General features: G+C 45.7%; 1 protein-coding gene across 1 annotated transcript; it reads left to right on the top strand.

Annotated features, from left to right (window-relative positions):
- Nucleotides 1–1,122: 1,122 nt before the first annotated feature.
- Nucleotides 1,123–4,662, top strand: LOC142767370 (uncharacterized). The gene is made up of 3 exons (XM_075868890.1): nucleotides 1,123–1,416; nucleotides 1,810–1,903; nucleotides 2,175–4,662. The coding sequence occupies exons 1-3, from the start codon at nucleotides 1,264–1,266 to the stop codon at nucleotides 4,568–4,570; spliced, it is 2,643 nt and encodes an 880-aa protein (XP_075725005.1). The 5' UTR covers nucleotides 1,123–1,263; the 3' UTR covers nucleotides 4,571–4,662.
- Nucleotides 4,663–24,068: the final 19,406 nt, after the last annotated feature.

The following is a 24,068-nucleotide window of genomic DNA, read 5'->3' as shown; positions in this document are numbered from 1 at the left end:
ACGGACAGACAGAGGGATGGCCGCAAAAAGAGATGGACGGGCAGACAGACGAATGAACAAACGGACGGATGCACCAAGGATCACACAGATAGGCGGACGCAAGAACGAATGGACAGACAGACTGACGAACGCTGCGCCCCACCAATCATCATTCGCTCCGTGGATATGCTGCGACTTTTTTAGGAATAATTGTGCTATCGCTGATTTGTGTGCTCAACGCCTCCTAGAAAAATTATGCTTATAGAACGTAAGCCGCGAACGCGCCTCCCTACCCTCGGATTTTACCCTCCCCCTCCGGTAAGGAGGCGAATGCCTGTGGCGCTCGCCCCCCTGCGAACACAGCAATGTTCTCACAGTTGCCTCCGAGCAGCTTTGACGTCACGTGACAGAGCGGTACGGAGGCGAGCGGTCCCACGCGGCAGACGGTCGCAACACGCGGTATAGGAGGCACGGCCTCCGAGATCTTGTGCTGGCAGCAAGCTCTCAATTGAAGAGAGAGCCTCGTTCCGGGCATAGTTTTTTCTAGGAGGCGTCGGTGTGCTGTTTTGCAAACGAACGCATGTTAGTCGAAAGATGAGTGCGTCAGACGCGTGTTCTGTGGATTTTCGTCGTGAGCACAATATACGGCCGACTTTGGAGAACCGTTTCCCCGTCCTTCGGCGCGCATGATCTCAATCAGTGTGGGCTTGCGAATTGTCTTGTTCAAGCATTAGAGAGTTTTAGTACTGCGTACGCTGCGTGCGTGGCGGCGTTGCGTACGTAAGGACGCCACGTTCTGTGTAGTGCGCATGCGCAGACCGCAACGCGCACGTATCGCATTACGTACGCAGCCGCTACGTACGCACGCATGAGATGCGTGCGTGCGTACGTATATGAGGTGATCGCGCCCCTCTCGAACAAGTTCGCGACAGCGCGAGACTTCGTTTTGCAAAATGGCGGCATCGAAGGCAAGCACCGACCAGCTCTGTGGCTTAAAATATGGCCATAATCTGGCTATAACACTTGGATTGGCTCACATTGGCTGTCAACAACACGTGCTTCTATTTTGATCTACCAGATGGCGCAACACGCTTGACGCTCGTAGGGTGCCTGAATGGTTTCCCTCGCCCGCCGCTCCTTGCAGGGTGGGGACATTGTTTGACGGGGTGCTCGCCGCCGCGACCGGTTTTTCCTGACGGCCGCCGCCATTGCAGATCTCACTTCGCATAGCGACGGGAGCAAAGAAGGAGCTGTGGCCGCTCTGTCATATACTTTTTTAGGGAAATGACTGGGTGCTGCGTGCCCATGTGCACGAACAACTCCAGAAATGGTTGGAAACTCTACCATTTTCCGACAGAGCCCAAAAGAAGGCTGCTATGGATGGTGAAGATTAAGCGAGACAAGTGGCAGCCTACGAAGTCCTCGTGTGTATGCAGTGTGAGTATCCCGACATGTGTTCTTTTCTCGTCGAGAACTTTGAAACTTGTTTTTTTAAATGTGTATACGTGTCTGTGGGTCACTTTGTCGGTGCTGTAAACGCTTCACGTCTAAGTTGCAGTTTTTCTCTCTTTTTTTGCGATCTCTAAAAGTGCAGCTATGGAAACGTGTGGCGCAGCCGCAGTATTTGAAGTTTGTACCAGTTTTTAGTCACTATATGTATAAACAAAATAGGCTGCTTGTTATTAAATTGCGTATTTACAGAATAGTGTTTTTCATTCGTTTATTGCAAATCACGAAATTCAATAAAAGTTGTGTGGTATACTGTGTCTTTCTAGTAATTCTGTCTAGGCTAAGCTAAGCTAAAATTCATGGTTCATAACGGACTTACAGGCACATTTTGAAGCAAGCCATTTCGAGCAGCACCGAGCTGACCAGTGGATAAAACTGAAGCCGAACGCTGTGCCAACGGTGTTCCCTTTCAGGGGTAAGTTACTGTTTCACTGTGCGTCAAAGATTCTGTATGAACCTAACAGGTGGCAACAGTACAAGGCTAAAATGATTTAGTTTCAAAAATTAGGATGATCCGTGGAATTCCTCGTTTGAGGATATTAAGAAAGTCGGGGTACGTGCCTGCGACCTGAGAAAAGGCATATGTCTGCAACCTATAATACTGCTAAAATCCAGTACAGGCCTGTGATTAGAGCTGGCTACCTTGTAATACTTGCAGCTTGTGACTGTCCTTTTTTGCACTGCAGGCTTGCCTCCACAAAGGAAGGCGCCAAAGGACAGGGCAGGACCTGCTGTGTTGCCTGATGCATGCCAAGAAACACGCGGTGACAACTCTACGGCCATTAATTGTACGCCACTCACAAGTGCACAGGCGAATTTAAATTCACGCACAGACAGTCTTGGCGCACAGCAACCGCAAAGCTGCAATTCTCAGACGCCTGATTCAGTACCGCACATTATGGAAAGGGAAGAAGTTGTGATCTCGGCCGATGCACCTGACGGGGCACGTGAAAACAAGCAGTTAAATAAGCAGCTCTCCGATATGGGCAGAAAATACACTCAGCTACATCAAGTCCATCGGAAAGCCACCTCAACCATTCAAGCACTAAAAAAACAGGTGAAAAAATTGGAAACCAAAATGGAATTATTCGGACAGCGTTTGAAATTCCTCAATGATGACCAGCTGCAGGCTCTTGGGCGCCAGAGTAATAAGGGAAGCACTTGGTCTGCAGAAACAATCAAGCAGGCGCTTCAGATTAAGTTTTCCTGTGGAAAAACTGGTTACCAGACACTAAGAAATCTGGGCTACCCCTTGCCATCCGGAAAAACCCTTGCACGTCGCCTTCAGGGCCTCAAGTTTCTTCCCGGAATTTTGACGGAAGTCATCGATGTTCTCAAAATCAAAGCAGAGAACATGCAAGACATTGAAAAAGACTGTGCTTTGTTCTTGGATGAAATGGAGATTGCTCGCGGGTACGAGCTCGATCGCGCTGAGGATGTGGTGTTGGGGGGGCAAACTATGCCAGAAAATCCAGACGAACCTGCACATCACGCACTAGTGTTCATGGTAGGAGGCCTGAATACGAGATGGAAGCAAGTGATTGCCTACCACTTCACCGGAAGTCATGTAGAGGGTAGTATCCTCAAGGACTACGTCATGAAGATAGTGCAGCTCTGCGCGGAAATCTCTTTAAGAATCCGTGTCGTCACTTGCGACATGGGGGCTTCTAATCGGGCTATGTGGCGCGAGCTCGGATTCTCCAGCCACAGGAATTCCATTACTGTATGTTCAGTGCCTCACCCCTGTCTGGAAGACAAAGAATTGTTTTTCACAGCAGATGCTGCACACGTGCTGAAGAATGTCAAGTCACAGTTGCTTTCATCGGAAGTATTCTTTCTGAGTGATGCAACAGTATGCCAGCACAATCTGCCATCAAAAGAAGTGAACGTGGACCATGTGCGCAGTGTAATTAAGTATGATGCTGAACGAGAGCTGAAAGTCGCCCCGAGGCTCTCAGAGTTACACATTTCGCGAGGCCATTTCACAAAAATGAAAGTGGGAGTTGCTGTCCGCTTCTTCAGGGAAGCTCCTGCAGCGATTCGGTACCTAATTAAAGAGGACGCGATAGAGCCGGAGGCAGAGACAACAGCTTGGTTTCTAGAATTAGTATTCAACTGGTACACGCTAATGTCTTCCCGCCACCCATCAGTTGCTCTCAGCCTTCGAGACATGCGGAGGTACCACGAATCAATTGAGCTACTGAACTCGGCCCTCGAAGTTTTTCAAGGAATGAAGATGGGAAGCAAGGCACAGTGGAAGCCTTCGCAAGCAGGTTTACTAATAACAACAAAAGTCGTTCTTCGTCTCCAAGACATTCTCTTGCGCAGTGAAGGATACGAATTCTTCCTCACGAGCAGAATCTTGCAAGACTGCCTCGAAAATTTGTTTTCGGTGGTGCGCATCAGGAAGCCTGTTCCTAACGCATATGACTTAAAGTGTGCCCTGAAGCTTGTGTGCGTGAGTCAGTTCCTTCATGCACCCGGAACGTCAAGCTACGAAGTCGACGATGCTAAGTACCTCGCCGACATGCTTGCAAAAGGCAAACAAGAGCACGGGGAGGTGGAAGCTGATGTCATTGATGACTCGGAAATTTTGTTCATTGAAGAACTTCAAGAAAACGAATGCAACATCCTTTTCTACATCGGCGGCTTCCTTTTAAAAGGTATGCTGAGTGTTGTAGCGGGATGCGGGCATTGTAATTCTGCCTTGTTAGGCTCAACTGAAAGCGAGCACGCAACTCTGACTATTCTGAAGGAGTACAGGAGTGAAGGTGGCAACCTCACATATCCCAGCAAGGATGTTTTGCTGACACTCAAGTCGTGTGAAGAGCATTTCAGGGGCATCATAAGTTGGAGTGAGGGCTTGCTGCGCTTAAGGTCCCCGTTGAAGGCCGTGACCGATTATTTGAACGAGATGGTGCGCCCTTGCGTAAAGACTTGCTCCGAGCACAGTGACGCCGTAGCAAAACTCCTTATTGCGAATTATGCAAGACTGAGGCTTCGCGTGCATTTGCGCCACGTTAGTTCAAACGGCGTCAATGAACACGGAAGCAAGACGTGCGCTGGGGTAAGCCTTCCGTGACCAGCCGAACTGGACCAGTCACTTATAAATTTTATTATTTTTTCTTTCAGAACACTTATTGTTTGATTAAAATATTTTGAGTTCATTGTGAACTGGCTAACCTCCCTGTCCTTTCTTCATCCTCCTCCTTAAGTTCATAGACATTTTTCTTATTTGTTATACAATATCACATTCTTAGATAAAAACAGCGTTGTGATCTTTAAGCTGACTAAGGTTGTGATCTTTGGAGAATGTTTATGGTAAGTTAATATTATTGCGGTCGAAGCAATACCGACACAGCGTCACAGAGGCAGAATACGAGAGTGATACTTCTCGGATAATTAGATTGCTCGCTTACATATATCTATGGAAAGTAGAAAAACTGAACAGGTATAGGGCATCAAAATCGTTATTACTGCATTTCATCTTGTATTTTCCAATAACTTAGTAAGATTTTTTTCTCAGTGGTCACATAAAAACGAGAGATTCAATTGATGTTTACGCTGTTTCACTATCTCAACCAGCTATAACAGAAAAATAGCTGTGTAACAAATCTGAATCTCATTCCCGCAAGATTATTCAGAGCTGCGAGGGCACGCAAGGCGGGGGAAAAAGCAGGATGAAGTAAGTTCAACGCGTACAATGCGAGCACTACTGAGTGGCTGGCACGCTGCACAGCCACTGAGGAGTGCGGTGAGTTTAGGTAACAGGAAAAGGCGTGCGCTTCATGAATTAATGTAGATTTATCCTGCAAACAGTCTCCAATGACAGACGCACATATTCAGACTGCTTTTTTATAGCGCGAAATACCATTTCTCGCACTAAACTCTTCTCAAACTCTCCTCATACGCGCGCGCAGGCAGTGTGTTTCGTTGGGGTGAGATATGTAATGGCGGACGCTCTAGCAGACGACGCGGTTGTCCCCACCCTGTACGGAGCGGCGGGCGAGGGAAACCATTCAGGCACCCTAGACGCTCGTTACGTACGCGGGTACTACGGCGTACTAAAAGCCGATCAGTGGCAAAGGACGCCACGTAACGCAAGGCGCTTGCGTGATGCGTACGTAGCACAATTCCGCAGTACTAAAATTCTCTATTATTACATCGGCCTACCACTCGCAAGCTTTTGTTTCGTCCCTCCCGGTTGTGTTAAACCATACGCAGTATAGTTAGCGCGCTTAACAATCGGGCTCAAGCGAGAGCTCAATGCCGTTTTCCTGGAAAAAGGCACAAAAGACGATAACACACACGGCTCCCGGTATATGCGGGGAGCCTATTTGTGGCACTTTATATTTGGAATTAGCAGAAACTTCATTCCTCGAAGTTAGTCCATGTCAAAAGCGTGTCGAGTGCTCGCGTTAGTCGCTAACAGGGTAATACGCAGACGAAAATAGACCTGACGTTCGTAAAGGCTTTCGCAAAAGTAAAGTTCCGATTCATGGCCGCCAGAGCGATTAATGAATTCGCCCGATTTGTGAGCAACGTCATCTTTTCCCGGTAAAATTACACGCCATGTTTGAAACGCCTCTATTTTATCGCACCGTGCAATCAACGGGCGATAATTAACCTGACATTCAAAATGCTCACGCACATACTTCAATATCCGGGTGATTACAGCCAGCCACTCGCACTTTTACTTGCCATGTAACCTTACCGAACTGAAACGAAGTCCAGTGAACAGTCAAAATCAGCGCTCCTATTTCACACAGACTATTTTAAAAGGACGTGTGGACGCTCTCATCTTGGACTGGTAGGCCGGCGTTTTCTTCTTTTTGTACGTTGCGATGTGAATAAATAAGTCCATGAAACTTGATGCACAGCAACTCAGCTGTGCGTATACGTGTACCATAACACTGTTCGTTTAGTTGCTAAAGCTGCAAAACGCAAAGGCTTTGGCACCGACATGGCGGCACTGAAACCCTCCGTAAAATAGTCTATCGTCATCGTGATCAGCCTGACTGCGCCCACCGCAGGACAGAGGCCTCTCCCATGTTCAAGCAGTCAACTCCGTCCTGTGCTTACCGCTAACTTTGGGCTAGCAAACTTTCCAATCTCATCTACCCATCCAACTTTCCGTGTCCACTTCACTGGCTTGCCCTTTTCTCTTGGAATGCAGTCTGCGATCGTTCAACCATAAAGTTTCCTAAATATACACTAGAGGGAACTCTGGCGCTAGTGTCTATGGTAGCTGCCACTCACGGTTGTTCATAGAGCACGGTTTAATGATGGGTAGTACACGGATTCGTCTAATCTTCGTACTTCTAACCCCGTTTGTGCTCCCGTGGCTTGGAGCTGTTTTCTCACGAAACGAAAATCAGCGAACGTTCAGCGGTTGCGCTTCACCACCTTATTATTCTAGGCTTACCATTTCAAATCGGGTCACGAAGTTCAAAAGAGTTCGTTCTCTCTTTCGCAACGAAACCGAAACACAGCAATAAACGAAGCCACAAGTGCGATTCGCCACCCGCAAGTACAAAGACTCGGCAAATTCGTGTACCCATCGTTCCCACGGTCGCTGAACGATCGCAGCACCCGAGTCCCCTCTAGTTAATTTTAGGAAACTCTATGACTAATACAACCTAAGAATAGATACAATCCCAACCCGCAAAAAAAACGCGGTGTGCTTGTCTATCAACCAAAGAGAGTTCATCAAGTTGGTTTGCTATAGAGATGTAAATGGGTTTTCTGTGCTAGCATGACAATCACGCACATCGTAGACTAAAGGTTTGTCGTTACTACGCAAAATATTATATTCGGCTGTGCAGTAAAGTCATAATCTCTCAGTAGTGGGAATGACGGGCAGTACATGGAATAGCCTAGTATTCGTATTTGCGGGCCTCGAATCGTCCTTGTGGCTTTGTTAGTCACGAGGTTCAGAACGGTTCGTTCTGAACTTCGTGACCGGATTTGAACTTGTGAGCCTAAAAAAAAAATTAAGGTTGTGAAGCGCAACTGATAAACTATTGCTCATTGTTCTTTCTTGACAAAGGCGATTCAAGCCACGCGAATCCAGAAGGAACGTAAGGTACGATGACTAGGCGAATTCATGCTCTTCCCATCATTCCCATGCTCGCTGAAGCAGCTGTCACAGCCATAGAGTTTCCCAAAATTAACTAGAGGGCACTCTGGCGCTGCGATCGTTCAGCTACCATGGGAATGATGGGTAGTACACACATTTGCCTAGTCTTCGTACTTGCGGGTGGCGAATCGTACTTGCGGCTTCGTTTATTGCTGGTTACGGTTTTGTTTTGAAAGAAAGAACGAACCCTTTTGAACTGAGTCACTTGATTTAAAATGCTAAGCCTAAAAGAATAAGGTTGTGAAGCGCAAACGGTGAACATTTGTTAATTTATGTTTTCGTGAAAAAACAACTCCAAGCCACACGAACACACATGGAGCCAGAAACAGGCCAGAAGTACGAAAATTAGACAAATGTGTGTACTACCCATCATTCACATGCTCGCTGAAGCGCCGTGTGTTGCAACTCCCATAGACACTAGCGCCAGAGTTCCTTTAGTAAGTATTGTGAGAAACTCTATGGCCACAGCCACTAGCGACAGAGTTCCCTCTATAGTTTACTTATAGGAAACTATATCGTTAAGACCACCGTGCTTGAAACGCACTACACGCGCGCGAAGTACACCCCGTGGCAAGTGTCGCAACTATTACGACATCTCTATTGGAGCACGTGAAAAAAAAAAAAGCAGCGTTCACGAGAGATAACTAGGGTCGCCACGTACCTACGGAAAGGTCTCTTCGTGGAATCACGGAAGGCGAAAGTGTGACGGCAGCTTTTCTCTTATCGTTTACCAAAAGCAAGCAGCTATGATATGCGGGGGTCACTGGGGGCGGGGGAGAGCAAACATGGGGGGTGCTTATGGGAGTTGGTCGCTTATCGGATCCAGGAAGTTGGGGGGTCGTGCGCAAACGAAAGCGATGTAGTGCTTACGTCCCTGGTGGGTTTTTCGAGGAATTGTTGTTTTGCGCACGGAATATGCGATAGGGGGTTTCTTTATTTCTTTTTTCCGATAGCGGGCTCATGTGACACAGTATTCGGGGCAGGTGTGCAGAGGAACGGAAACAGCCTCCCCTACCTGGTCCTTTGGACAACGATAAAGCATATAGAACCGATAAATACACGTAACCAATGTCTAACGAGATTGCAGAAATAACGATGGCTTTTTAGTGACGGATTCTCACAATCAAGCGGTAGTTCAAGTAGATTCGTTTCGGTAAGACAGGTTCTTTTTTTAAAATTTTATTTCAATGATTGAATAGGAGAGGTTGGTATCATTATGGTAGCACAGGCTACCCCCTCTCGCATACCAGACGGAATAGCTCGTAAGAAAAGTAATAAGAGTTCTAAATGCAATACAATGGAACCACCCCTTTTCGTTTACCAGGCTAAATATGTTGCAAGAAAAGTAGTAAGAGCCCTAAATGCAACACACTAGAGCATGCCTAAAATATCCAGGTAGTTGAACCATCTGGCCCACCACCGTCGATACCATTCTCAGTGTATCTGATCTGCACCTAAATCCCCTGCGCAACATCATTACTGCAGCGTGTTCTACACTCTTCATCGTGTCCCGCATAAAGCGATAGGTATAACCAGGAAACCAGATGAAAAAGGCGCGGTGTCCTGGTTGTATCTAGCACTTTGACCAGGACATGATTAGGAGGGTATAGCTGGTAGCGCACACACCAAGTCAATGTATACTAGTTCGATTTGAAGCACGACTTTCTTCTGTAAAGCCTTCTATAGGCCTTCAACCGATTGGAGCAAAAGGAGAGATGTCCGCTATTCCTGCGGAGCCCCTTAAGAGCTCAGCTTTCCGTCCGTCCATCTCATGTGGCGTGATCATGTTCACAATCAAATGCCCAGTACGAGCCTAAAAACAAAGTCAGCAATGTTCAAGCTTGAGTTAAAATGAACGAACAAGGTCTAAAATTATATATTTAACAGAAATACGCAGCAAATAATCGCATTAGTCAAGTTTGCGAACTTCGAGCGAGCATTGAGGGTTATTCAAAATATCGAATATTCGAGCCACCTCTGCTATTCTAATTATTCGCACACCACATATCTTCACAAATAGTACTGTAATTAGCACAAAAAATAACAAACGTTTAAGTAACATCGCTAGTAGTGCGTATAATACAAGGCCTCAGGGGGCCATCAAACCCCCCAGAAACTTGAATTCAAAATTAAGCAGCCCCCGTAAGTCAGGTTTTTCTGCTAGCGCACCAAGCTATGCGGTGCGGCGCACGTAGCACCGAAAGAAAGTTGTAGTTTTTGTGCTGGTTTCATACGACTGCAAAAAGTAGTAGGAGAAGAACAAGAAGATGCAATCTTACACTGCGAATCTTTGCCTCAAAGATTGCGAAACTGATCGCATATAAGTCTCCTTCCTTGCTGGTGCTGTTTACGCAGGTAATGATTGTTAAGCTCAGGACGTACGCAAAATGTCAGTTGTAAAATACCGTGTTTGCCGGTGGTTTAGCATGTTAAAACCACAACATGATTATCAGAGAGGCGGTAACAGAAAACTTTGGAAGTTGTGACCCCCTGTGATTCTTTGAGGCACTCCTCAATCTGAGCGCGCAGTGCCAACCATTTTTGCCTCCATCGAAAGTGCGGCAGGTATTCGAACCCTAACCACTATAGATAAGTGTGAACCGCGTAGCAAGCGATCAGCGGGTGAAGTTCGCTACGCAATGGGCGTTATTTTGTGCGACGGCGGACAACAGACTTTGGACGAAATTTTCTGTGTTATTTTTATTTTCCCTGGAAACATTACGGCACAACCGTGCCAGAATGTTCCTAGTAATAAAATATATCCGATAACTGCGACTAAAACAGACGGTGAGCAGGCGAGTGAATCACTACACACGGCGCGGACTGACGTCACAAAAACCAGCGCCATGTTGGAGCACCAACGTATACTGCTAGCGGACATGCCATGGTGTACAAGCATGCGTTAGAGAATGTACATTCATGACGTCACAAGCATGCTGTATACTGCAAGGATCGGTCTTTTTTCGCCTTTACAGCTGTGTCCGGGCGACTCCGGTTAATGAAGCCGGAGGGCCAGTTCTTCACGTAGCCGCAGTAAAATCTTGAGACGAAGCCAATGCGGGTATTTAGAATTTCCCTTCATTCCCGTGGTCAAATAATGTAGTTGCTGCGAGCACAAAGTTTCCCTATATTAACTGAAGAAAACTCAGGCGCTGCGATCATTCAGCCATCTTTGGGCATTACGTACTGTACACAGTAGCGTAGCGCACGGATTTACTTAGTATTTGCGTTTGCGGCTTTGAACACAGCGTGTGTTCCAATGCTCACCGTAGGCGGCTAAATAGACAGCTAAATGGACGGCGGCCATCTTGAGTCTCATTCAAATTCTCACGTAGCCGGCAAAATCGACAGCTTCGAGAAGACCGCATCGTAGACAAATACGATGCAGGCTACTTTGATGTCTAAACAATATGGCGGCTCAGCAAATCGCTCAGATAGATCAAATCTCACCGGAATGGTCATCTGCACACAAGCAGACGCCTTCCCAGACACTCAATGTGAGTAACGTTTATTTGTTTTTTTATTTCAACACAAAATAAGCCAGAAAATACAACTGTTGCGTTAGATTATTTTAGCTTTTTCTTCTCGACGCGAGGTGGCGCATGGTCGCGTAAAAACCGTTCAGGTGTGTTCCGATTCTCGGACAGCATGGGCTCGGTGCTGTCTTCTAAGCAGTCTGCGTAGACTGTCTACGTGCTGTCTAAGAATCGCAACCCAGCCACACTTGTATCCTCGTTTATCGTTGGTTTCGATGCTTGCGTTGGCTAAAACAATTGATGCATTGCGAACTTTTTGAGCCTATTTGAATTAGCCAGCTTATAAGGTTAAGGCGGCGACGTGGGACCGTTGAACATTTGCCGAACTTTGTCCAGCGACAGAGCGGCTTCAGGCCACATGGAGCCAAGCGGAGTCGATAGAACGAAGTCAAGACAAATTTGCGTACTATAATTATCATCGCCATGCTGGCTGGCGCGTCATGTGATGCACCTCGCACAGGCACTAACGCCGAAGTTTCCTTCGAGTAAATATTGTAGGAAACATTACGCCTGCGGCCATATTGACACAGTCAATCATGTTACCCTGGCTTCGTGCTACGTGACGGTAGTTATAGCGCGAGAACAAAACGACGAAACAGAGACAAGAAGGTTGTCTCTGTGTCGTCGTTTTGTTCTCGCGCTATAACTACCGTCATGCCATACCAACTAGCCCAAGCTGCCACACTTCGTGCTACAAACAGGAGGTTGTCTATTTTACTTTCTTACGTTGATCCTCCTAATTCTCACTGAAATCATAGCCTGCTTGTTTGCTGGTTTTAGGTGCCTACTTCGAATTCAGAAAGGAAAAAAAAAGACCAGGCTCAGCAGATGTTTAAAGAGAGAATTAGTGTTCAGCAGACGAATGAGGCAAATCGTGAGGGAAAAAGAAAAGCATATGTCTTAAGAGAGGAAGAAAAAAAAAAACAGGACCTCATCCTCACATCAATATACTGCGATTCCCACTGCAACAGCTGCTCTTCCGGGAAAAAAGAAACGTTTACCGGAAGTGAGGAGAACGGCCCCCAGAGGGCGGTAACGAACACGCCGCTCTTTTTTTTTTTTTTTTTGGAAACGGTCACTGCTTCGGACCTGTACCTTACCTGAAACACCCCTGGTTATGGCTTCTCGCGCTTCTTCGATAACTTTCCAACACTACTTCCGCATACCGCAACTCTATTGACAGAAATCTCTGAATCTAAATAGAAGAAAATCGAAATATGCCCCATCAAACTGCAGGAAGCGAGTGCTAGCTCAAGCATCGTTAATGATCCAGTTCCGTTCCTGTGTGAGGGAGGTGTCAAAGTGTCAATTATTAAAGTAGACAACAAAGTGCCTTCAAAAATAAGGTAAAATTGTTGTTTTTTTTCAGTTGATTGGACGGCCTGCATCAAGTTTAATTGGCTGACTCGGATATATCTTGCATGTGCGTTTGTCGTCTGCTACAAATTGGTCGTTGCGCAGCTGTGGCTGATCGGTTTCCTCCCCAACTTCCATCTTGTGTTCATTTTTTTTTAATATTGCTCCTCTTAATTCAACCCTCCATATATCGAATTCAGCGATATCCATTCATTCAATCATTCCATACATCCAGCTATTTTTAACCAATCGTTTGATCAATCGATAAGACATTTGCATTGACTTTCCTCTTACTGGCTATCATGTCGTAAGCGTTATCCTTCCCGTCTCCGTGGCTATTGCCATCAGTCAGGCGATAAATCGATCAACCACTTAATCAATGCACCCCTTGTTGCAGCTTTTCTCTTTGTGGCTGCCTCCATATCAGTCGGTCGATCAATGAACTAATAAATATTTGTTCGATCAAGGCAGTATCCTTGCTTCCGTCTTCATGGCCATCTCAAAGAATCAATCAATCTATCAATCACAGGAATGTCGCCACTTTTCAGTTCATGACTCTCTCTGCACACATACGATAAATCAGTGAATCAATCAGTTAATCAATCAGTCAATCGATAAATAAATCATTGTCCACGCTTCCGTCTTCGTAGCTATGTAGTAGTAGTAGTAGTAGTAGTATTTTTATTTACAGTAGGCCGGATACAGAGCTCACTGCAGGGGCAAAGGGCTAAAGGCGAACAGCCTGACAAAGGCCCTTGTCCCTCCGCAGTTCGTGACAGTGCAAAGCTTAAACAATATATATATTCAATACATTGGTTTCAAGCAACCTGAAATTGTAAACACAAAATTCAAACATAAATAGCATAAGAAGTTTACATAACACATTTTAAGAAGTAGAGGTCACTCTCGTTAAAATTCACAACTAAGCAATATCCAATGTCCAATCTAGGCAATGTCCAAAGGACTGCACACTTTTTTGAACGGAGACCCAGCTGTCGAACTAAGAGAAAAGCAGAGGGAGTGTATGAAGGCGGGCAAACAAGTAAATATCAACAACACTGCGGGGGTGACGACGCGGTATCGTGAAAAACCAAAGTGGTCACACAGGCCGACGGCCGAGGTCACGAGTGTTCACTTCCTCATTCCCACCGCTATCGCTTTTCCCCCGGCTCCTGCGCTTCCCGGAAGATTGGAGAAGTTGGGAAGACGAAGAAGAGAGGGGAGAGAAAAAAAAAATGTTTACATACACGGAAAACATCCACGCTGTCTCGTTCTTCCAGAAACGCCACCCTCGAAACCACGCACAAGCACACAGACAGCTTGACGAAAGTGCCTTGCTGTTCGCATCGTGGCGTCCTTGGTATCAGTTTCTTTGTTGTTGTTTTTTGATTACCAAGCTTGTGAGTCTACTGGCTCGCAGTGAAATAGATTGATGTCAAGCCGGCTGATTCGGGCTGAAACACATCAGGCAGTTCCCTTTCTTTCCTTCTTTCTTTCTTTCTTTCTTTCTTTCTTTTCTTCCTTCCTTTCTTTCTTTCAGAGTGTACTAGAGAGAAGTGTCAAGGGGATCGTCCATCGTAGAGAGCAGGCAGCGTAGGTAGAGAGATGATCAAAACTTGTCGACGCGGCGTCGGCCTGTTTGCTACCGCCTCACTGATCACGTCAGAAGCAGAGTTCCAAGCTGAGGGTGGTCAGTTATGTATGTATGTATGTATGTATGTATGTATGTATGTATGTATGTATGTATGTATGTATGTATGTATGTATGTATGTATGTATGTATGTATGTATGTATGTATGTATGTATGTATGTATGTATGTATGTATGTATGTATGTGTGTATGTGTGTGTGTGTGTATGTATGTATGTATGTATGTATGTATGTATGTATGTATGTATGTATGTATGTATGTATGTATGTATGTATGTATGTATGTATGTATGTATGTATGTATGTATGACATGTATGCATGTATGTATGTATGTGTGTGTGTGTATGTATGTATGTATGTATGTATGTATGTGTGTATGTATGTATGTATGTATGTATGTATGTATGTATGTATGTATGTATGTATGTATGTATGTATGTATGTATGTGTGTATGTATGTATGTATGTATGTATGTATGTATGTATGTATGTGTGTATGTATGTATGTATGTATGTATGTATGTATGTATGTATGTATGTATGTATGCATGCATGCATGCATGCATGCATGTATGTATGTATGTATGTATGTATGTATGTATGTATGTATGTATGTATATATGTATGTATGCATGCATGCATGCATGCATGCATGCATGCATGCATGTATGTATGTATGTATGTATGTATGTATGTATGTATGTATGTATGTATGTATGCATGCATGCATGTATGTATGTATGTATGTATCCGGCTATACGGCACACTAAAGACGATAGTCTTCCTTGAGACACTTCGACGCAACAAAATTTGGTCTATCGACTTGTCTGCTTGTCACCCAAAACGGCTTCTCTTTTAGTTTTTTAAAGACGATAGTCTTTCTTGGAGACCTTCGACAAAAAAAATTTGATATGTCTGACTGTCTGTGTGTACATTTGTCTGTTTGTCTGCCTTTAACGACACCTCAAACGGCACCAAACGGCCAGTCCCATCCGCAGCGCCCATCACTATTGCTGAAGGTCTAGCGTTCATAGTTGTGCGACTGTCAATTAAAACGCAATTATTGCGCATGTCTAAGGCGTCATAACAACACGTCGATGTTTTGTGTGTGTGCATTTACACTAGAAGAGGCACACACAAGTAACTCTAACAACTGTAGCGTTTATCGCTCTGCGCTGACTGTGCAACGCGATGCTCAAAAAGGTAAGCGTTTCCAACGCTTTGCTACGACAACACGGTAGTGGCACCTGTTCATTGCTTTGCATTTTACACCTTACCATCTCCGAGATTAGCGCGCATCTTTCTCCGCGGGCGCGCACGCCTTCGTTTTCAAAGACAACTGCCAGATGGCGCTCGTGTCTAACGTGCCTCGATGCACTCGTCCGCTACACGCTCGAGGCACTCTAACGCAGCGCCTCCAGAATACCATTCGCCGATTTTGACGCGCAGAACATCTAATAAACGTTTTGTTCACTCCCTCCAGACGCAGGACTATCGTCTTTCGACGATATTTGCAGTGTGTTTAGTAAAAAAAGGTTTAACGATTTAGAGTACTTGCATGGTACTCTACTATGGGAGTGTAACATGCAGATTCGGGCCAACGTTTTTTCATTCTGTTTGCCTTCAATTCCAAAATCCAACCACACAGTCTGCAGTGCCCACCAATATTGCTCTGGTTTCTGCGTTCACACAGTTGTGCGTATAGTATCGATTAAAAAGCCAATGCAGCGCATATCTGGACAGAAAATAAACACGTCAATATACTGTGGCGTGTTTCTTCATACTACAAAAAGTAATACATAAGTAATTCTAAGGAACATTGCCTTTTACGCCGTAAGCTGACAATGCAACGCTATATGCACGAAAAGGCAGGTGTTTCCTGTGCTTTCCTAAGACGATACGATACAGTGGTGGCATCTATACCCGCTGTGCGCGTCGATCAAAGCACTCTAACGCAGCGCCTCCGGAATCCCATTGATGAGCTCCGGGGTGGCTCAGTGGTTAACGCCTCGCTTTCACGGAATCCCATCCACCGAAGTTTGTCGCACAGGACATAAATAAATATTTTGTTCACTCTCCCCAAACGGGAGACATATTTCATATCGCCATTCGACATATACAGGAGAAGGCCCGATATTTAAATACATAAGAAAAACATAAACGTTCCTCGCTAACTCAGCTATAGCTAATTCATAGAAATAAAACTAAGAAATTTTAGAAACCATCCTGCAAAGAGCTAGAGAAAAAAAGATTATTGGCTTAATTTCCAATCTCGGATTTGTTTTTATGTTCCGAACCGACAACCCCATCTAGCCAGAAATGTTTTTTTTTTCCTTCGTGAAAAAACAAAAACAAAACAAAACACGTGCATGGGTAAACTAACTGTACAACGCAGCAGGCCTGTTTCAACACGTGTGTGAAGGAAAATTAAAATCTTAATAAAGCAACCGCGATAGCTGAACATTGTTCGTTGAAGATAATAAAGACAATGTGCGGAGTCGTTTTTTTTTTGTTTTTACCTTTTGTTTTCGAAAGAACGGCGCGACTTCGCGAGGCTTCGGCGTAGCTGATTCTCCGAAACCAAAGCAATGACGACGACAACACCCACATCGCAACAAATCGTACTTCTTTTTTTCATAACACAGCAGTTGCGTAGTTTCAGAAGAAATGAAGTTATAACGGGTTCTACTTTCCCGGAACGTCGATTTTCTTTCCGCGCTCGCGTTAAAGAAGAAGAAGAAAAAAAAGCACGCGTCAAAACGTTACAGCTGCGATTACACGTGTTTACAGCCGCTTTTATTCTGCGTATTCCGCCTTTATTCGACGTCTATTTTGTGTCGCACAGATTCGTCAGAAGAGTTCAATTTAGCAATTCATCAAACCTCCTCCCGTGCCACTTCAAGTACAAAAAAAAAACCTTAACGTAACGTAAATATTGGTGATAACCAACCAACAATAATTCCAAGGAGTGCAAAGGGGATGGTTTTTAGAACTTTTTTTGTGAATGTTAGTGTGAAGAAAGTAATGCGGACGAACAGACAATCTGCCGTTGCTGCAGACACCGAGCATGCAGTTTCGGTCACTGCTGACGAAAAGGGATCTTTTCGTCCGCATTTTTGTCTTCTTGTTCAACCTACAACAACTATACGAATAATCTACCCTATTCTTTCCTTGGTGTGATTGCCAGTTCTCATCAATATCGTGCCTACCAGAAAAAAAATGAGCCCTTAAAATTCTGATTTGATTGATATCTGGTGTTTAACGTCCCATAACCACCATGCATATGATTGTGAGAGACGCCGTATAGTGGAGGGCTCCGGAAATTTCGACCGCCTGGGGTTCTTTAACGTGCACCCAAATCTGAGCACACGAGCCTATTTCCGCCTCCATCGGAAATGCAGCCGCCGCAGCCGGGTTTAATCCCGCAACCTGCGGGCCAGCAGCCGAGTATACCTGCCACTAGAACACCGCGGTGGGGTGCCCTTAAAATTCTTCTGTCCTTCATGAAGTAATATAGTACTATACAATCCATGTGTATCCAACATGTGTATCTAATATACAATATAATCAAGACACATGGCAGAAGTAAAGGGGATTATGAATGAATAAATAAACCAGAACATGATTGAACTGCAGGTGTCGTTTGGATAACCCTTGAACAGGAAGCGCCACTTGAACGTCGCGGGGTCGAATGCGGGCCATGACGCCGGCAGTTCGACAGAAAAGATCGCTTCAGGCCCGCGTACCTATCAGTAAAGTGTAAGATCGGGCTAGTTAGTAATCCATTATTAAAATTCTCAGCGCGAAAACTTTCGACAACTAACACCAGCACTCGTCCTCGTCTCTTGTGCTAGTAGTTCTCGCACTTAGAAGTTTATTAACGCGTACATGGACCCAGCTGCCCGTTTAAAGAGCACCATGATGGTCAAAGTAAATCCGGCCCCCCTCGACTACGGCATCTTTCGTAATAATATCGTGGTTTTGGTGCGTTAAACCCCAGTAGTTATTTAGGAGGCACTTTGAAAGGGTGTCACGTGCAGCCTGTTCAAGGATCTTCAAGCAAATCCACTATTGCCTCACATGCGTCTGTAGCATTTCAGGTGTGACTGCAAGAAACCCCGCGGCGTCTACAAGCGCAAATACAGCCCTTAAAGGTTCATTAGTAATACACGTATATCTTAAAGGTTCGCAGTAATACGCGCTTATAGTAAAGGTTCGGCAGTATTACGCGTATAGGCGTAATCAACTGTACAATGAAGCGGTGTTAGAGAGAGACCAGAGAACTGCGCCCTCCCCCCTCTTATTTGTTTCTATTGGGAAGGTCAGCACCGAGAACTTGTCCCCACAGGCTACACATTATGTACAGAGAGGGCTTATAGCTTCGTGGCACTTGTGGGCATCCAAATTTATAGGTGACTCTCCTAACATCCACCCATCCATCCGTCCGTCCATCCCTCCGTCCATACATCTACCGACTTATCCACCCATTCGTCTGTCTGTCATTGTCATGCCATGCCATGCATTTCATCCATCCATCCATCGATCCAGCTCTTTTTCTTTTTGAGCCCTCTTCATGCGAAATATTGCAGAAGCAGCAACCAGAAAACCACACGGCCTTCTGTGGAAGCCTCTACCGATGTCATAAACGCTAGTACATATCCCCTACCCACCCCCACTCTCTCTCTCTCTCTCTCTCTCTATCTATCTATCTATCTATCTATCTATCTATCTATCTATCTATCTATCTATCTATCTATCTATCTATCTGTTTCTTTTTTTTTTCTTTTTTCTTTCCAGTTCACGCTGCGGCCAATATTAGACAGACCAAAAAGTGCGCGCTTAGGCAGAAGACGTCGTTTCCTCAGCAGAAGAAGCCAATGGAACCAATACGCAGAGAAGTCGATTGCTGCTACTTGCGCGGCCCGTAAACAAAAGCGAGAGGCGTTAGAACCCCCCCCCCCCCAGCTCTCATCCTCCTCTTCCATTCCTCAAACATTCTCCTCTTCCTTCTCAGGAACGCCAACGCTACCGAAAAGCGAGCCTTCGAGGAACCGTATCTCTCTTCTCTGTGTGGGTTCAACGAACACACACACACACACACACACACACACACACACACACACACACACACACACACACACACACACACACACACACACACACACACAGTTTCTCTTTCTCTCACACACATACATCCTTTCCTGCTCTCCCCTGTCAACCTGGCCTGACAGTCACTCGATACGCTTGTAGAATAGAGTTAGAAAAAAGAAGAGAAAAAAAAAACAAAGGTAGGGAATGGTTCTACCACGGCGTGAAGGGTCTAGGGTATCGTTCTTCGAAAAATGGGAGCGTTGAAGAAGAACTCTGCTTAGCGTTGTTCCTCTTACTTCGGCAGTTGCACACTTGAGACTTCAGGTATTGTCCACTACTTCAAGGAAGTTGCATTAGAAAGAAAGAAAGAGAGAGAGGGAGAGAAAAAGAAAGAAAGAAGGAAAGACAGAAAGAAAGAAAGAAAGAAAGAAAGAAAGAAAGAAAGAAAGAAAGAAAGAAAGAAAGAAAGAAAGAAAGAAAGAAAGAAAGAAAGAAAGAAAGAAAGAAAGAAAGAGCAGTGACAGTAGCATGATGAGACACTGGCTAGAAAACGAGCAAGGGAAGCTTTGAGTAGTTTGAGAGGCCTGAAGAAGGAAAGGAGTGTCTGAGTGTGCATGCGGGAGGACAGGACGGGGGGGGGGGGGGGCGAGTTGTTGCATTTAGCCTACTTCCGACTCCCAAGAAGTCGTTACGGATGAGCAGGTTTATACGAATGCCCCGATGAGATAACTAAAGAGCAAACGAGCAAAAAGTGAAGGTTCAAGAGGAATTTCGCCGCGGAGGATCGTGTAGTGTGTGGGTGTTTGAGGATCTGAGACGCCAGTTTGTTTGTTTGTTTTCCTTCAGTATATGGCACGTACTCACTTTGAGAGATCGGCAAAAAATGCAACACAAGTACTGTTCTTACATCGGTTTATTTCTTTTTGTTTATTTTGCGATTTGATTTTTGTGCGTGTGTGCGTAGTATTGGTCCTACATTGAGTGCTCCAAAAACGTGTTTACACAAGCTTCTTGAAGATGTCAAGGTTACGCTACTTTAATATATAGTTTCACAGACGCTTTCTTTTCCTGTTATAGAATTTCGCGGCCATCGATGAGCGGGCAGGCTCACAGGGGGAGTAGAACCCGTAACCTCGTGGTTACGATTTTAGCACCTCAGTTAGCCCTGCGCGTGTGTAAATCGACAGCCAGCTCAATCATTTTTCCCCTCTACTACGCTCGCTATTTTCGTTGTTGCTCCGCAAAAAAATGCGCTTCAGTGGTACACATGCTACGGTGCCCAGCTACTCACACTGAGGTCGCCGGTTCGATTCCCACAGCAACGGTTGCAATTCGGTGGCGGCGAAATCACTATATTGTTACGTAAAATGAGACGCTACTCAGCACCTCCACCACAAATATGTTACGTAATATGAGACGGGACGTGACTATTTGCCAGTGTATTTACACCGATGATATCGGACCGCAGCACACAGAGCGAGCAAACCAGTCCTCTTCGTCGTCTTCTGTCCACAGAATGGTTCACCCTTCATGTGATAGCTATGTAGCATTATATTACCCATATACTGTGCGAGACAGAAGGTTAGGTGGGCAGATGATATTAAGAAGTTCGCGGGTATAAATTGACAGCCGCAAGCACAGGACTAAGTTTACTGCCGGAACATGGGAGAGGCCTTTGTCCTGCAGTGGACGTAGTCAGGCTGATGATGATGTTGATGATGATACTGTGAGATGTCGGTTCACTTCAAGGGACGCCAGGTGGCTACGAAACTTCCGAAGCGCCTTCCCCACAGCGTGCCTCCTAATACAGCGGTGGCGCTAGTGACTGGTAGGGGGGGGGGGGGGCAGCTGCCTCCCGTATGCCTCCCCCCAAGATCAAGCAGTTCAATGATGATGCACAAGTTACCCGTCTTCCTGACCCACAGCACAAACTGACTTGTCGCACCCCCCCACCCCCCCCCCCCCTGAAAGAACCATAACGCCGACCATGCTCATAATCACATCGTAGCTTTTGGAACGTAAAGCCATATTCTAGGCGACATCTTGTCTTGGCAATAGAGCGAACGCCATGGAGGCGGCGCTTCCAGCCATACATGTTGGCTAATTGATTGATTGATATGTAGGGTTTAACGTCCCAAAACCTCCACATTATTACGAGAGACGTCGTAGTGGAGGGCTCCGGAAATTTCGACCAGCTGGGGTTCTATAACGTGCACCCAAATCTGAGCACACGGGCCTACAACATTTCCGCCTCCATCGGAAATGCAGCCGCCACAGCCGGGATTCGAACCCGCGACCTGCGGGTCAGCAGCCGAGTACCTTAGCCACTAGACAACCGCGGCGGGGCGAAATGTTGCCTAGCTAAGTAAGGTACGGACGCGTGCGGATCATTTCAGTTTTGCTCCCTCGCATTGTTAAAGCGTATAGAAAATTATTATCACGAAAAATGCGAATGGGAGAGACATTTCGATGGTTCAAAGTATCTTTTAGTGGCATATTAAAAGCATGTGTATTTTTTAAAGAACTGAGCAACGCGTTTGCAGCCGTACACTGATCCACTTCGTCATAAATGTGGTGTTCAAAAAAAAAAAAAAAAGAGTGCCCTGAAAAAGTTGTGATATCCAAGAAATGAAAAAAAAAATAAGGAACGAATTACTGCAAAGTGAACAATAACTCTGTCTTACCTAACTGTCTATCTGTAACACTCTGAACCACATGATAAATAAAGTAGTGTTTATTTCGCCAAGGCACGTGGGAAAATCATCAGTACGATATTTCTGCATGTCGTGGTAGAAGGCACGCGCGTCGGCTCCCCAGTTTCCAGAGCGCTGTGAAGAAAAGCTGCAGTGGATAGCTCACACTGCCCGGCTGAACAGATTACGAGCGCGTGGGTTCAGTGGGTCACGTGACCTTGGCGACAACTTCCCCGAATGCGGCCAGCGATGCAAAAGGGGGGGGGGGGGGCGGGGCACAGGCACAGAGAACGTAGATTACGAGGAAGTGAATCGCTCTCGAAACATCCTACCTTAGCCAGATGAAGACCACCAACCTATGCATCACTGTGCTTTTATCCGGCAGCCCAGTTGACCTTGAATGCCGGTCACGTCGAACGAAGAATGCGACAAAGGCTGAACTCCAGGCACAGCTTCGCGTCCTTCCTCTTTAGAGACGACTATCTATCTATCTATCTATCTATCTATCTATCTATCTATCTATCTATCTATCTATCTATCTATCTATCTATCTATCTATCTATCTATCTATCTATCTATCTATCTATCTATCTATCTATCTATCTATCTATCTATCTATCTATCTATCTATCTATCTATCTATCTATCCGTTTATCTATCTATCTGTCTATCTATCTATCTATCTATCTATCTATCTATCTATCTATCTATCTATCTATCTATCTATCTATCTATCTATCTATCTATCTATCCGTTTGTCTGTCTATCTGTCTGTCTGTCTCTGTCTGTCTGTCTGTCCGTCTGTCCGTCCGTCCGTCCGTCCGTCCTTCCATCTGTCTTTCTGTCGGTCTGTCCATCTATCCATCTGTCTATCGCGTCATCCGTTTGTCTGCCTGTCTTTTACGCGATTCAGCCAACCGACCCAAGTTTAAACACTGGCTGAGCGTCCAGCCATCTTGAACTGGCGGCTGGCGGTTCACACTTGTCAGCAGTGGCGATCAAATAGCAAATATTACGCATACCCAAGTCGAAACATCAGTAAGTACTAGAAAGTACACATATGCATAATTCTTAAGAACCCAGTGTTTCTTAGGCTGCACTGAAAACGCGACGCTATACGCAACGAAAGAAGACCGGCATTATGCTATCTCCTTTCGACGGCATTCGGAGCAAAGCACGCCGGTACGCGGCCAATTTATTTTTCGTCTTCTTTTTCGAAGTTCCGCGAGCGAGGCTTCCTTCCTACTTCTTTCCCGCTGAAAAAGCAATGAAACTCCCCAAGAAGGAAAGCAAGAACGGTCAGGTCACGCGCTACAATCATTGAGGCCAATCTACATACCTCGAGTCTATGAGTCAGACTTCGTAGACTACAACAACAACAGCTCCGAACATTCCTTCTTCGCTCTCACGCAGAGACATGTCGACGCCTTACAAGCCACTAGCGTATACGCTCGAAAGCCACGTACTTACCACCCCGAAAGCAAAGTGTGCGTAAGCAAAGTGTGCGTAAACTGTAGCACGGGTCCTGGTAGTAAGTAGACCTGGCGGAAAGGGACAAAGCCTGACATGCTTGGTATAGTCCTCGGGTAAACGCGTATATTTCTCTTTCTGGAGCAAGGGCGGAAGAATTCGTACAAGACGAATAGGCAAACAAACAAACAAACGGATAACGAGAAGGCGACACCACAACGACTCGCATTCCAAAGCCTGCCTCCCAGGGGGGGTCCTCCTTTTTTTTCTTACCTTCAGCTTTCCCGCTTTGCAAACAGCAACTGGAGAGCCCCCCACACGCTAGCACCCCCACCGGGCAGGCACAGCCTCGAAAAACCGCGACCCCCAAGTGAGCAGTCAGCAAAAAAAAAAAAAAAAAAGTCCACAACACCAGTCACGCTCCCTTAGGACGCCTATCCTCGCCTTTGTCAACGCCAATTTGCTGTTGCTCCTACTTTAGCCCATGGGCGTGGCCAAGCGGGGAAGCGAAGTTGTGGGGGAAGGGGTTCCAACTCCCTCAAAAATTTTCAGTTTTGCTTGCGTACATACATACACACATCCAACAAACACACGCCCGAACATGCATAAAGCATGGTTCAACCCCCCCACCCCACCCCCCTGA

Source organism: Rhipicephalus microplus, chromosome 7 (genome assembly GCF_043290135.1).
Source record: "Rhipicephalus microplus isolate Deutch F79 chromosome 7, USDA_Rmic, whole genome shotgun sequence".
In the NCBI taxonomy this organism is placed as follows: Eukaryota; Metazoa; Arthropoda; class Arachnida; order Ixodida; family Ixodidae; genus Rhipicephalus; species Rhipicephalus microplus.
Note: the sequence above shows the minus strand (reverse complement) of the source record. Positions and strands in the feature narration are given on the sequence as shown.